Here is a 14728-nt window from a genome sequence, read left to right as displayed (position 1 = left end):
TGGTATTGGCCCATCTGAGATGGCCCTGTCTGCATGAACACTGGATATCATAAATTATTTACCTAATATTATATGAATAGTAAGCTATCTTGGTGGTATTATCAGACAGCAGAGATCGCTTACCACCCTGACAAATTTGCTTTTTATAGTTAATAGTCATTTGTTTTCTTGGCTTTATTTCTTATATATATGGTGACTTTTTAGTCTTAATGTCCACTTGTATAATGAGAAAAGGGAAATCAAATGTGAGTTATAATTTTCCTCAGGGAATATAAATGCTTATATGAAAATATCATTTAAAGAAAAGTCTGAGAACTGAATATTTATTAAGCCTTGGCTTCCTCTGGGCGCACAAGAAAAGAACAGATGGGCACAGTAGGAGGAAAAGTCACATTGAAAGCACTTTAAGTCCAGAGACTTAATAATACAAATGTTAGTGATCTCGCAAGTGCAGCATAAGATAGGAAGTTAATTTTATGCTATCTGGAAAAATAGCTCCCCATGGAAACTAGATTGCCACTGAAAAGTTGTGTTTTATTTCATTTTTTAAAATGCCACTAAGAAATTTCTGTGTATTTCTATATGTCAACTGAGACTTCGTTTGCTTTTTATTCAAGTCAACATGCCTGTCTCAACACCCAGTTGATTCTTGCTGAGTTTCCTCTTTAATCTTTGTGATTATTGTCTTCCTTTCTCAGTTGAGTATTTTCAAATTCATAGATTCCTTTGTCAGAGAGGGGTTTGATCTTTTCTTTCTGTACTTTCTGGCATTGGTAATCTTGGGATACAATTCAAGAATCAAGAATGCCAAGGCCAGTTCCAAACTAGAGTAAGAAAACATGAGCAATAATAGTAATGGTGATAGTCATAATGACTGTTTATGAAGGCTTGCAGTTTGTCAGGCACTGTGTTGGGACCTTCCAATACATTTCCTGTCTAATAATGTAAGCACACCTTTGCACACATAATATTATCCAAACTTTACAACTCAGGATACTGAAGCACTCATAGGGCTTAAATGATTTGCCTGAGATCTCTTAGCTATTGATGGAACCAGAATTCTATTCCATATCTGACTTCACAGCTATTGTACCTCCATTGTTCTTTGCTAAGATCTAAAATCTGGATTTGGGGATCTGAATAAAGCAGAAACAACAAATAGAAAGTGAAGTTTCAGTCATCTGGCTAAGCTGAGGTCAGAAACATTGGAATAAAAAAAGCACTAAGGATAAAATATGGCAGGTGCAGCAAGGACAGGTTAGAGTCTGGGCACTACAAGAATCTGAAAATCCCCAGACTGGATTTCTTTTCCCTTTTGTGGAGATTGGACAGGGACACTTGTCAGTTTAGGCACTCTTAAGTCGGAATCATCTGAATATAGGAAACCAGACATTCTCATCATCTGTCTTCAAACAGTTCAAGTCATGAGAGAATAGAAGATGAAAATGATCACTGAATGTCACGGGAAGAAAAACTAAGGTGCTATTTCTAGAAACATAGTCTAGTAACATTTCCAACTTGATTTTTTTGTTAAGTTCCTTAAATACAGTATTCCTCTTGAAAAATCCTTTTTATCTGGAAACTGATATGTTTAACCATAGATTAACTTGATGAAATATTTTGCGACCATTAAAAAGTATTAATTCCTGATATTTGTGTGGAACCACAAAAGAATAGCCAAAGCAATCTTGAGAACACAGGTGGGGAGGCATTATGCTTCTTGATTTCAAACTATATTACAAAGTTGTAGTAGTCAAAAGAGTATAGCATTGACTTAAAAAAAGACACATAGGTGAATAGAATGGAGAGCCCAGACATAAATCCACACATGTATGGACAATTTATGACAGAGGAGACAAGAATATATAATGGGGCAAGGACAATCTCTTCAATTAATGGTATTAGGGAAACTGGATTCCTTTCTTACATTATTCATAAAAATCAACTCAAAAATGGATTAAAGCCTTGGACTTGAAACCACAAAACTAGAAGAAAACATAAGTGAAGTCCTTGACATTGGTTTTGGCAATGATATTGGGCTTTGACACCAAAAGTAAAAATAAACAAATGGGACTATATGAAACTGAAAAGCTTCTACAGAGTAAACGAGAAACCATCAACAAAATGAAAAGGCAACCTATCAAATGGGAGAAAGTGTTAGCAAATCATACATCTGAGAAGGGATTAATATGCAAAATACATAAAGAATTCCTACTCAGTAGAAGAAAACAGTGGATTAAAAAATGGGAAGAGGATCTAATCTGAACAGACATTTTTCTGAAGAAGATGTACAGATGGCCAACAGGTACATGAAAAGATGCTTTAGCATCACTAATCACCAGAGAAATGCAAATCAAAACCACAGTGAGTGAAATAACACCTCACACCTGTTGGGATGTAACACCCCACATCTCACAAATTGTGAGGAATACTTGTGCCCAATTGGTGGAGATGTAAATTGGTGCAGTCATTATAGAAAACTGTGGAGATTCCTCAAAAAATTAAAAATTCCTCAAAAAAAATTTAAAAAAAATTTTTTTAAAAATTAAATAAAAATAGAACTGCCATTTAACCTAGCAATTTCACTTCTGGTTATTTATCTGAAAGAAATGAAAATGCTAATTCAAAAAGATAACAGCACTGATGGATGATACTAGTGTCCATTAGTTGATGAATAGATAAAGAAACACACATACACACAATGTTATTCATCCTTAAAAAGAAGGAAGTCCTGCCATAACATCAAACTCCATACTGAGAACAGATTAGTGCTTGTCAGAGTTGCAGGGTGAGCAAAATGTGTGAAGGCGGTCAAAGGGTACAGACTTCCAGTTGTAGAATAAAGAAGCCCTGGGGATGTAATGTATAGTATGATTGTAATTAATACCACTGTAGTGCATACTTGAAAGTTGCTAAGAGAGTAGATCTTAAAAGTTTGTATAACTGTGATAATGGATGTTAACTGGACTTATGGTAATCATTCCACAATAATCACAAATATCAAATAATTTATGTTGTACACATTAATATGTTAACCTCAATTTTATATTTTAATTTTTATTTTGTTAAGATTTATTTGAGAGAGAGAGAGAGCTCAGAAGCAGAGGGGAGGAGCAGAAGGAGAGGGAGAAGCAGACTCCCCGCTGAGCCCTACACAGGGTTCAATTCCAGGACCCTGGGATCATGACCTGAGCTGAAGGCAGGTGCTTAACCAGCTGAGCCACTCAGGCTCGCCTAATTATCTCAATTTTAAAATGTATTTATAAGGTATTTATAATGGGGGAAATGTCACGTATTCATTAGTAGGAAAAGACTTACAAAATTTTATGTCACAGTTACTTTTTTTTTTTTAAAGATTTTATTTATTTATTTGACAGACAGAGATTACAAGCAGGAAGAGAGGCAGGCAGAGAGAGGGGAGGAAGCAGGCTCCCCACTGAGCAGAGAGCCTGATGCGGGGCTCGATCCCAGGACTCTGAGATCATGACCTGAGCCGAAGGCAGCGGCTTAACCCACTGAGCCACCCAGGTGCCCCACAGTTAATTTTAAAATGTGTGCAACAGACATTGGTGTGCATGTGGGAAGCATGCAAGTATGTCTTTATAATAGCTCATAATTTTGACATGAGTGCGTTGGTTCCACATGTCTCCCATAGACTTGGTTCTTTCAGTCAACTCTTGGAGCATGAAGACCACATCCCCATACAGGATATGAGTTGGTTAATATTTCACTTGAGCATGTGTCATTATATAAGGATATATTTCACTTAAAACACCATTTGCAAACAGGAAGTGGTAAAAATGATGCTAACACAGCAGTGAGCTAGGTGAGTACCCTGGGCTTTTTGTGGTCAGCTGTGAAAGAACTTAAGAGGAAAAATTTGCCTTTCTGTTGGAGAAAATTTCTTAACAGCCATCTAGAAATCAAACACTTGATCAAGAATTTTTCAGACTTTTAAAATTCAAAAATCCTTGCTTCAGTAATAAGGGATTTTTTTTTTTTTTTTTTTTAAGATTTTATTTATTTATTTGACCGACAGAGATCACACGCAGGCAGAGAGGCAGGCAGAGAGGAGGAAGCAGGCTCCCCGCTGAGCAGAGAGCCCCATTCGGGGCTCGATCCCAGGATGCTGAGATCATGACCTGAGCCGAAGGCAGAGGCTTTAACCCACTGAGCCACCCAGGCACCCCAGTAATGAGGTTTTAAGGGTTGACAAAAGTCATAGAGTCCCCGACTTACAGGAACACAATGGAATACCTGGACCTGAACAATACTGCAATCGCACATCAGTTACCATGCGTTGCTGTGGCAGTGATTCTTGGCTTGAGGGTAATGACAAGTGTGCCCGTCTTAGGGAATTTATTCTGCCCCTCGCCCTATAATTGAGAATTACTCATCAAAGATTATCTCATTTTCTTCCAAATAAGGAAACCAGAGACATAAACATTGAGTACCTTTTCTGTAGTTGACAGAGCTGGAATTTAAATCTAAATCTTCAAAGTCAGGTCCATTTTTCAGCCCTATCCCAATTATTTGAGAGGTATATAAAAGGTAATTTCTGTGGGTTTGTGGCCAGTAGTCCATGTTCAGAACACAGCACAAATACTAAAGTGAACCAGTCAAGCAAGCATCTGTGGACAAAAACCCTGTTCTACTCTAACACGAGGCATCTTGGCACAGAGTGTAGACCTCTAAATTAAAGGAACAGTGTCTAGTCCGCTTATCCCAAATGTAACCTTACAAGTTTGCTATAGAAACAGATTTGTAAACTGGAGTTGATTGATAGCTGAAGGAATTTACTTTAGGCTGAAAGAAATTACTCTGATTTCTGAGTAAGGCTTTTGAGTTAAACAGTAATATATTAGCAGGTCAGCTCAGCTTTCATTGAGTTAAAAAAACATGACCCAAGTAATAAAATTAACATTTGATCACTTTAGTTTAAAGAGACTAGAGATTTGGAATCTAAATAATGCACTGTTTCCTGATTTTGCAGATCAGCTTTAGATGACATTTGAATCTCTAGTCAAGAAACAGCACAGCTCCACAGTCTTGGGGATGCTTCCTCAATAGCATAATTTAACTTTTGAGGATCGAGATTTGTCCATGCAGCATTTATATGAGACTGTACAGTTAAAATGTAATTTCTTTCTTAGAACAAGGATTGCCAGTCCTGAACTGGTGCCACATGAGGTCCTCCACAGTCATGTGTACACTTGGGGTAAAATCAAACAGCTGAATTGTTCAAGCTCATTTTGTAGCAAAAGATGTATATAGTCGTAGTTTTTATAGTACTGATTTTCAGGCTTTAGTGTGCATAAGAGTCAGCAGAGGTGTAGAAAATATGTATTCCTTTGCCCTCTCCACAGAGATTTGGAATCTCTTGGGAACCTGGCTGTGGGGCAGAAGGAATCTGCATTGAACAAGCACTCCGTCACGTTTGGACACGTAATCAGTCCAAAGGACCACACTTTAAGAAACACTGTTATAGAAAATAAAGGGGAATAAGAATAGAGTATGCAAAATTGAGGGAAAAAATCAAGCCATCAAAGGAAAAGAAAAGGCTTTATTGGTGGAGAAGCTACATGGCTGGAGGGAAGTGATCTCAGATTGGTTCTGAAATGAAATAAGGTCCTCTACTGCTAGTAGTGAGCAATGGCTTTTTTAATAGACAAAAAAAAAAAAGATCTGGAAATTTATTTTAAGTTTTTATTTATCAAACATTTGGTGTTGTACTATTTTCTGCTAGAAAATGAACAGGTAGCTAAGAAATGTTGCTTTAGGGATGCCTGGGTGGCTCAGTTGGTTGGATGACTGCCTTCGTCTCAGGTCATGATCCCAGAGTCCCAGGATCGAATCCCACATCGGGCTCCTAGCTCCATGGGGAGTCTGCTTCTCCCTCTGACCTTCTCCTCGCTCATGCTCTCTCTCACTGTCTCTCTCTCTCAAATAAATAAATAAAATCTTTAAAAAAAAAAAGTATTAAAAAAAATAAATAAAAAAAAAAAAGAAATGTTGCTTTCAAAACTCAGAAATAGCTAATCAAATTAAATTTGACAACTTTTTTCTTTTAAAAAGAAATATAAATAAATATGATATATAAAAATTAAAAAGTAGTGCATCATAAGGTATGTATGTATTTTAGTTTACTAAAGTTTGTTTCTAACCATTTGATATAATTTAATTTATTCGTTTTGACATACATAAAAGAGCATAGTTCCCACAAAGGGCACTATAACTTCTAAGTGCTCCCCTACCTGAACTAATTTGTCAGTAGAGAAACTATTGTTCCTTAAGGCCTAAGGTCAAACTATCAGTGTATGGCATTGCCTTGTTCATCCATTCAAAAAAGGGTTTTTTTAAATGATTGCTATGTGGAACCACTGATGTAATTACAAAGATGACCCTAGTCCTTAACCTACACTGAATATTGGTCAAGTGAGAGATTAAGGTGGCCAAGTAGTCAGTTAGAATACAGAGTAAGAAGTGCCGTGGTGGGTGAGGTCTCAGGTGCTAAGGAGCTAACAGTCTGGACAGTGAACCTTCACTGAGGAGGTCAAGCAGTTTCTCAAAGGAAGTAGCATCTAACATGAAATGTCAGGGTTGGGAGGAATTATGCATATTTTTGGTTTCTGTTTCACTTGTTACCATATCAGATACTTTGTTGTGTTGTCTTTGAAGAAGATAATCTCTGTGAGTATGGTTTTTTGGTAAGCTTTTTTGTTTTCTTCTAGTCTTCACTGATACATTTGCAGGTTTGAATTTTTGAAGCTGATTAATGAAAATGTCTGTTTAAAGCCTGAGAACTCATTATTTAGAGGATTTTTGCATTAGCCATGGATTGGCCAGTTTCTCCTTATTGCCTGTTCTCAATCAGACATTTATATAATCAGTACTTAACCAGGAATTATTGGCTTTCTGCATGATGAAGCAGAACACTCATTGCCCTCAAGGATGATTGTTTTTAATGATTGCTAAATGATTCCCTTTCTTAGTTAAGGAAACTTTTTTTTTTATGACAACCCATAAAGCTTTTAACACATTAAGTATCACAAGCCTTTTTTGAATCATTTACCTGATGGTGATAAAAAAAATACTTAATCAGGTTGTTTAAAGTTAAATAGCTCCTTTTCAGCATTAATGTGACCTATCCTAATGTGCTTTTTCCTTTGTCTTTAGTGGGGTGGCTTTCACACTTTTTAATTCTGATACTTTTTTTTCTATTTTATTCTATTTCTTTTAAAGCTAAATGCTAAATGGGATCTGCCAGAATTCAAAAGCATTGTCACACTGTCTCTAGTTCCTCTCTCCTCATTTTCTTTTTAACTGATTTGGATTTTGCACTCTATTAATAGACTACTTTGATTAAGGTCACTGGTGACCTTGATGTTCCTAAATCTAATGGTCAGTTCTACATCTTTATTTGTGTTAACCTGTTATCAGCATTAACACAGTTTTATCACTCCTTCCCTTAATGACTTTCAGGACCCAAACTCGGTTTTTCTCCTACCTGGCTGCATGCTCCTTCTCGGTCTTTGGTAGTTTTTCTTCTCCCTGACACCTTAACATTACATTGTGCTAGGGCTTACTCGAAAGCCCACTTTTCTTATGACTGCAAGTTTGTTACTCCATGTACCAATTTGAAGTCTCCACTTACATACCCAAAATACATCTCAAAGATAACACGTTCAAAACTGAACGTCTAATTTTCCCTTTAAACTTAAAATCTTTCAGTGGTCTTTTTATCCTTCTCATTGTTGAAAACCAAAAACTTGGGTTCTGCCTTCAAAATATATCAAGAATCAAACTTCCTTTTGCCACCTTTCCCTCACTGGTACCACCACTATCCAAGTCACTGTTCTCTTACCTGGAAAATCGCAGAATTGGTTTCCCTGGCTTCTATACATGTTCCCCTACAGGTTTTTCTCAAAACATCTGTTAGCTCAGTCCTTCTAAAATACATATCACTCCTTAGCTCAAAAGTCTCCATTAACTCCCCATTTTACTCAGAGTAAAAGCCACAGTCTGTACCATAATGACCCTACATGATCTTCATTGCCTCTCTTATTTCATTTCCTACTGCTTGGTCGTCTCTCTTTCCACTTCAGGCACCTTGGCTGCCGTGTTCTTGAACATGCAGACATACACTCAGTGTAGGACCTTTGCAGGCATTGTTTTCTATGCCTGGTATTTATATGGCTGACTCTCTCGCCTCCTTGACGTTTGGTCAAATGTCATCTTCTTAGTGAGGCCTAGTAATCATTTTAAAATTGAAGCCCATCTACTCCTCTCCCAACTTCCCCCCCTCCCCTTAATTCTGCTCAACACTTTTATGTAATACCAATTTTTAGCATATATATATAGTAATATGAGGTAGACAGATACTGTTTGTTGTCTGTGCCCTACCTGCACCCCTCCTCCTCAACTCTTTGCTAGAATATGAGTTTCATGAAGACAGGGGTCTTCATGAGATGAATCCCAAATGCCCAGAACAGTGCCTGGTGTGTAGTAGGCATTTAATAAGTGTTTACTCAAGGGAGGAGGGAAGGAAAGAAGTAAGGGTTTTATGACTTACGTAATTGTTAAAACCCATTTTGAAAACTCGGTTTGAAAAATGCTGGTCTAGTGGCTAGACTCAATCCTTAATTTTGTATTTGGGATGCTAGTATATATTAACAAGCTTTCAGGGATAAAATTTTCATTTTTTAGTTTTGTTCAGTTAAGTTTGGTTTGTCCAAAGTGCTGGTTGGAGTCATTCTAATAATAATCTAAATGAAAACATAACAGTGCTTTTCAGATACTGCCATTTGTGTTTTATAACTTTGAAGGCCATCATTTACCATTTGCAATTTGTACTTTTCAGATCTTTTTCCAGGCACCAACAGGTGTTAAGTCATACTGTATTTGATGTTACACAATTTTGGATTTTTGTGGAATTTGGTTGGTTTTTGTTGTGGTAGTACGTGTTTTGCATCTAATAGTCTACCATGGACATTGTATCTTGAGGTGTGGTACGTGGATGCCAAGCCAGACTTGGTTCAGATCAGTTTGTATTTAGGTTCTAATTCTTCATTGTTAACAGTAGTCACCAAGGCTGAATGCTTTGATATGTTTGTATTATTATTTCCACAGAGTACATACAAACATACATACACACAGACTTTCTGTGTCTAAAATAACAGTATTTTTCCAAGGTACACTTGTGCCAGCAATATGTCAGTATTTGTTTCCCCATACTCTTGCTGATTCTAGGTATTACAAGGGTTAAATATCTTTATTTTCTTCTAGTATCTCATGATTGATGGACTGCTTCTTTCCCCACCCCCATGTCATACGCGCATTATTATTCTCTCTGAAATAGGTGTAATAAGAGGTGTAGTAATCTCTTTTTCTCAAGCTAGTTATTTCCAGTACATCCTATCCCATGATTAGAAATGCTATGGGATCAAATTCCCATATGGTCCTCAATCTCTTTATAGACTCTTACTCTCACTATTTCCTGTCCATTCCTACAAAGTACTGTCTGATTTTAATCACTGTATCTTACCCCTTTTGATAAATTCATAGCCCTACTACACACACTCAAGTATATACACATTGTTCCCCCTTTTTAGGAATGACTATTTTTGCAGATATGTTTTAGAATAATTTTGTTGGGTTTTAAAGAAATACCCACTGGAATTTTGTTTCAAAATGTATTAAAGGTATAGATTAACTTGGAATTTGTTTCTATACAGTATGGAGGTTAGAACTTTAAAATGTCCATTTATTCAGGGCTTTCTTTTTGTTATATGTCTTATGTAGTTGTAAAATACATTGCTGCGTTTTCTATAGTTTTTGTTGCCATTTTGAGCATGCCCCTTTTTCCGTTACATAGTTCTGTATCAAATGCATTACATGTATATGTGAGGCCCTGACACAGGTGTATGTGTATACATGCCCTACACCCATGCATCCTTCACACTCTTTAATACTTAGTTCTTTTAGATCTCCTAACCTTACAGTCACATTGTGTGCAAATAATAAATTGCATCTTCTTTTCTAATGCTTGTACCACTTCTTTTTTCTTAATTTGTTGTAGCAACTAGATGATAGGCAGGTTTATGATGATTTTGTGTATGTATAATTAGATTGAAAAAATTTAATTAATGGTTTTATTGTGTTGATCACATTATTAGCTCAATTAGCCTTGAAGTTTTGTTTAATATTAAACCAAAGAGTACTTGGATAAGTGCAAGATCTTTTGCTACTCTGGAAGCTACGAGACCATTGTCTTTGGCTAATAATAAAAAGAGTAATAACTTTCTGAATTTCTAGAAGTTTACATCTGAAGTGAAGGATCTACCTCATCCAAGCAAATGCCACATTAAAAGTTAGGACTATAAAGTTTGATTTCAAAATTATATGACTTAATGCCATTTTTCTTGCGCTTCTGAGAGTGAGTAATAGGCTGGGCTTTGCCTACCTCAACATTCCGTTTTCTAAGCTGCAAACAGATGCCAGGTGTGGCTGCCTGCAGCCTGGGCCGCTAGTTCTCAGGTTGCTGCCCCTCCTAGCAAGCCTGTGCCGGTGATTCCTTGGACCTAGAAAATGCTGATCTTGGCTATTTGAGTAGGGCTAAAGGTTAGGTATAACAGGTTGTTCAAGTGTATCTGACTTTGAGTTAACTCTCAACAATTTAATTCCATCTAGGCAACAGAAAGCCAGACATTTTAAATCATGTCGAATGTAATTAAAAATTAAATGTGTTGGCTTAATTTTCTTTGACCTGTTAGTTGCCTTTCATTCCCAGGTAAAGATTACTAATACTTCGGATAAATATTTTATTGTTATGGAAGGAGGAAGAGAAGATTTTGTACTTTTTCTTAAAACTGGGCAGAAGTTTACTTTTGTCCACCCCTACCTACCAGTTTCCATATTTATTGGCTATTTGACATTTTTTTAATTTTTAGGTTTGGGTTTAAATTTTAGTTGAAGTAATCAGCTTAATTTCTCAATAGTCTTAGTCTATTTAGCTTTATATCTTTTTTTTTTTTTTAAGATTTTATTTATTTGACAGAGGGAGGCAGCAAGAGAGGGAACACAAGCAGTGGGAGTGGAAGATGGAGAGCAGGCTTCCCGCCAAGTGGGGAGCCCAGTGCGGGGCTTGATCTTAGGACCCTGGGATCGTGACCTGAGCTGAAGGCAGACGTTTAATCATTGAGCCACCCAGGCGCCCCTTAGTTTTATATCTTTTAGCTAACTTAGTAATATTAATATTTTTCCCAGGTTTTTTATTATGAAAAATGTCAAACCTAAGATGGTTATCTTGTAGAATGGCCCACATTTTGGATCTGTCTGAGTGTTCCTTCATGATTAATGTAAGAACTTACAATCATCATAGTCTTCGTTACTTAGGTCCATTTACTGAGAATAATGTTTATACTTCTGTCATGGCATTTAATGATTACTAATATTGACCTAATTCCGTTTCATTCTGTTACTGAATTTGATCTTAGTGGAGATCTCCTAATGATTCTGAGAACAGGATCCTAATTTTAGAAGATCTGTGTTCTCTCCATTTCTAACAAAGATCTCCTCTGTGGACTTAATACAACCATTCCACCTGTGCTATATAAAACACAGAGAATTGCTTACCTCTTTTAAAGTTTAGTGGATTTACTGACTGATGTTCATAAAGCCCACAGAAGATGTAAAATACAGCTAAAATAGTAATAATTAGAGAAATGACTGTGATTTTTTTTAATCCTTTCAAACAAACTTTAATGTAGCCTATGTGTTGTATCCTCAGCAGACATTCTGTCTCGTACTTAGAGCTGAAGGAAAGGAACATTAACCTTAAATGTCTACTAGGTGGTAAGCACTGTGCTAGAGTCTTCAAATGCATCTTCTTACTTAATTAGATACATGAATTCTTATTTCCATTTTATAGATAAGGAAACCAAGGGTCAGAGGAGTTTACTAGCTTGCTCCGTATTACAAACATGGTGTACCTGCTGCCGTCAGGCTGTGAGCACGGAGCTCTGTAAGTTTTCTAAGTTGGGTTTCATCATGAGAACTTTTCTAAATACTTCTGAAATGTCACGTATGTTGAAGAAGATCTCCTCCCCCAAATTTGGTAGCTACTAGTGAAGAATTTACACCATCGAAACATTTAATATGCAGACAGTGTTTTTTAAGTATATTAATTTTCCAGTTACAGTATATCTCCTGTCACTGATTCTGTTCCAGGATGTTGGCAAAGGATGAACTGATGGCCATACTTCAGAAATGTTTCCAGGTTTTTAAGTCCTCTTCTGAAAAGCAGCTTGGGAGCACAGCAAAGAGAATAGAGGAGTTTCTGGCCCAGTTTCAGAGTCTTGATGGTGAGAATATAATATCTTGCCAATTCTACTGGTTATGACAGTCATTTAAATAAAATAACATGGAAAAATCCCATACCAGCCCTCAGAATGTCATATCCTGACCAGTACAAAAAAGATAAATCGTTCTCTTCCAGAGTTGGTTTAAACAATGAAAGCATCAAATGGGCAGGGAAAAAAAAAAAAATTCTTCCTCCAGACGGACAGTTTAAAGGACTTACCTTTAAAAAAAACAAAAAGAAATCAAAAAGATTGGAGAGAGTAGCAGGGCATCATAATTAAGGACTCCTTTTAGATGTTTTTTCTTAAGCTTTTCATCAAGTTCTTTATAGATTTCAAAAACACTGCATAAATCATTTGTAATCCTGAAAAATAATAGCTGTGAACCACTTTCACAGCAATGAGGCTCATTGGTATGCTGATTACCAAAATATGCATGAAGTCGGCTTTAATTGGATTTATGAAAACTGGAGTCTTTCAGTCCTAAGCAGACTGAGGCAGCCTGGCATCCCCCAGTGTTGGAGTGTTATCATTTCCTTGATTTTGCCTGACTGCCACGCCATCACTTCTGTTTGCTGAGTGCAGGCGTAGCCTAATTGTGGATAGGTGATCAGGTTCTGCTTTCTAATGCAGCCAGACTTCTGTGTTCTCATAGGGCACCATGGATTGATCCTGACCATTCATGGGCTCTTGCTCTTTTCTGGCACTAAAGGATGGCATTCTTTTGGTAAAACAAACAAAACAAGTGTGCACCCTTTACTTCCCCCTAGAGGGAAATTGTAATTTGGGAGGGGAGGGAAAGAGGCAGCTTGGTATGTAAACCCATAGATGGGACATGGCTTGGTGAAAATACTTCGCTTGGAATGTCTGAATCAATCCTTTCTCTGTTTGGCAAGGGTTCCTTTGTCCTGAGAATCCTTTGGGTGAAAGGCAACTGCTTTTGCCGAACTCCCTCCGTATCTGTCCACAGCTGCCATGCTAGGTACCTGATGAGTGCTTAGTCAGTGGAAGACGAAGAGACAGTTTGCTTGCCTGGAGTGACCTGAGCAGCCAGAATGAGGAAGAACAATAGTAAGAGGGTTTGCTTCAGGTTCTTTGTAGGCGCTGCTCTTTTGCAGTACAGCATGAGCCAAGCCATTTTTCAAATCATAAAATTTTAAAGGACTAGAAATTGGTATCATAGAGATCATTGAGTTCGGTTACAAACAGAAACTAAAGCCCAGGAGGAAAATGTAACTTGCTCTGGATCCCACAGGTAGCTAGTGCTAGCACCCAGGCTAGAGCCACCTCTCTTAAACCAACTCATTGTTTTGTTTTGTTCTCCCTCATTCATAATTTAAATGCCCCTTAACCGTGGCCACTAGGACAGTGAGGGGACACCCTTAAGGACACAAATTAGGTAAAAGACTTAATATAAGTAAATTGGATAAATTTCAGTCTTTTACAAAATTGGACTCAGATTTGTCTAAATTAAAACTTAAGATATCACAATAAATTAACAAGTTGGTGAAACAAATTCTGTGGCATACTAAATAATAAAGGAATGCAGCTTTTAGAAATGGGAAGTTTGAAGATTAAGATCATTACCATTCGAAAGGTAAAGAATTTTACAAGTTGGAGCAAAACCAATGTCTTGAAGAAATATCTGTATTTCTTTATTCTCAAAATGACACATTGTTAATAATAAAGTGAAATTTAAACTCCCCACATTGGACAAGTACAAATATTTGACTATATGCTATTTCTGGTTCCTTAATACTTGCTACATTTTATAGTCTGGGTTTAAAATTACATTTGGAGGGTTAAGTAGGTCAGAATGTCATATCAGATTTATTTTTAAGGCTCTGCTATGTGTTAATGAAATGGGACAAAGAATTTATTAGATATTTTAATCTTAAATTGTATCTTTCTTGAGCCAGAAATTCCCCATCGTGGCGAAATTGACTGAGAATGATGCAGATTTTGCAGTCACATCCTGTTGTCTTAGATTTGGTCCAAATAAGCCATGTGAGTGTGAGGTTCCTAAAACCTGTCCTTACGAGGAAAGGGTTTTTTAGAGCCTCATGCCCTCTAGAAGCACAACTACACCTTTTACCAGATACGGTTTTCTGTTCCTTTTGCCAAAGAACTATAGTGCACTTTGTTTCAATAGATTATTTCAAGTCTTTTACACACTACCTCTTTCATACTCAAGTAGCCTTGTGTCAAAAATAGTGAATTAGAAGGTTGATGCTGGGTTTGCAGGGTGTGTGTTTGTGTTGTTTACGGTCTTGGCATAATCAAAGGAATACAGTTTAAATTTGTTTCTTAAAAAGCCATTTATAACAGCACAAAGAATTGGAGTTTTTTGCTCTTGGCTTATGGGGTTT

General features: G+C 36.9%; 1 protein-coding gene across 3 annotated transcripts in view; it reads left to right on the top strand.

The window, feature by feature from the left end:
* The window catches only part of ORC3 (origin recognition complex subunit 3), a 65883-nt gene that overhangs the window by 40540 nt on the left and 10615 nt on the right, over positions 1-14728 (top strand). For 2 of the 3 annotated variants that reach the window (XM_004766928.3, XM_004766929.3), the window contains one exon: positions 12229-12362. The exons of the other annotated variant lie outside the window; for it this stretch is intronic. In XM_004766928.3, coding sequence (XP_004766985.1) covers positions 12229-12362 — 134 coding nt within the window. The remainder of the gene's footprint in view (positions 1-12228; positions 12363-14728) is intronic. 3 annotated transcript variants of the gene reach the window in all.

This window comes from Mustela putorius, unplaced genomic scaffold (genome assembly GCF_011764305.1).
Source record: "Mustela putorius furo isolate JIRA1106 unplaced genomic scaffold, ASM1176430v1.1 tig00000166_pilon_pilon_pilon, whole genome shotgun sequence".
In the NCBI taxonomy this organism is placed as follows: domain Eukaryota; kingdom Metazoa; phylum Chordata; class Mammalia; order Carnivora; family Mustelidae; genus Mustela; species Mustela putorius.
This window is presented reverse-complemented; position numbering and strand designations above follow the sequence as displayed.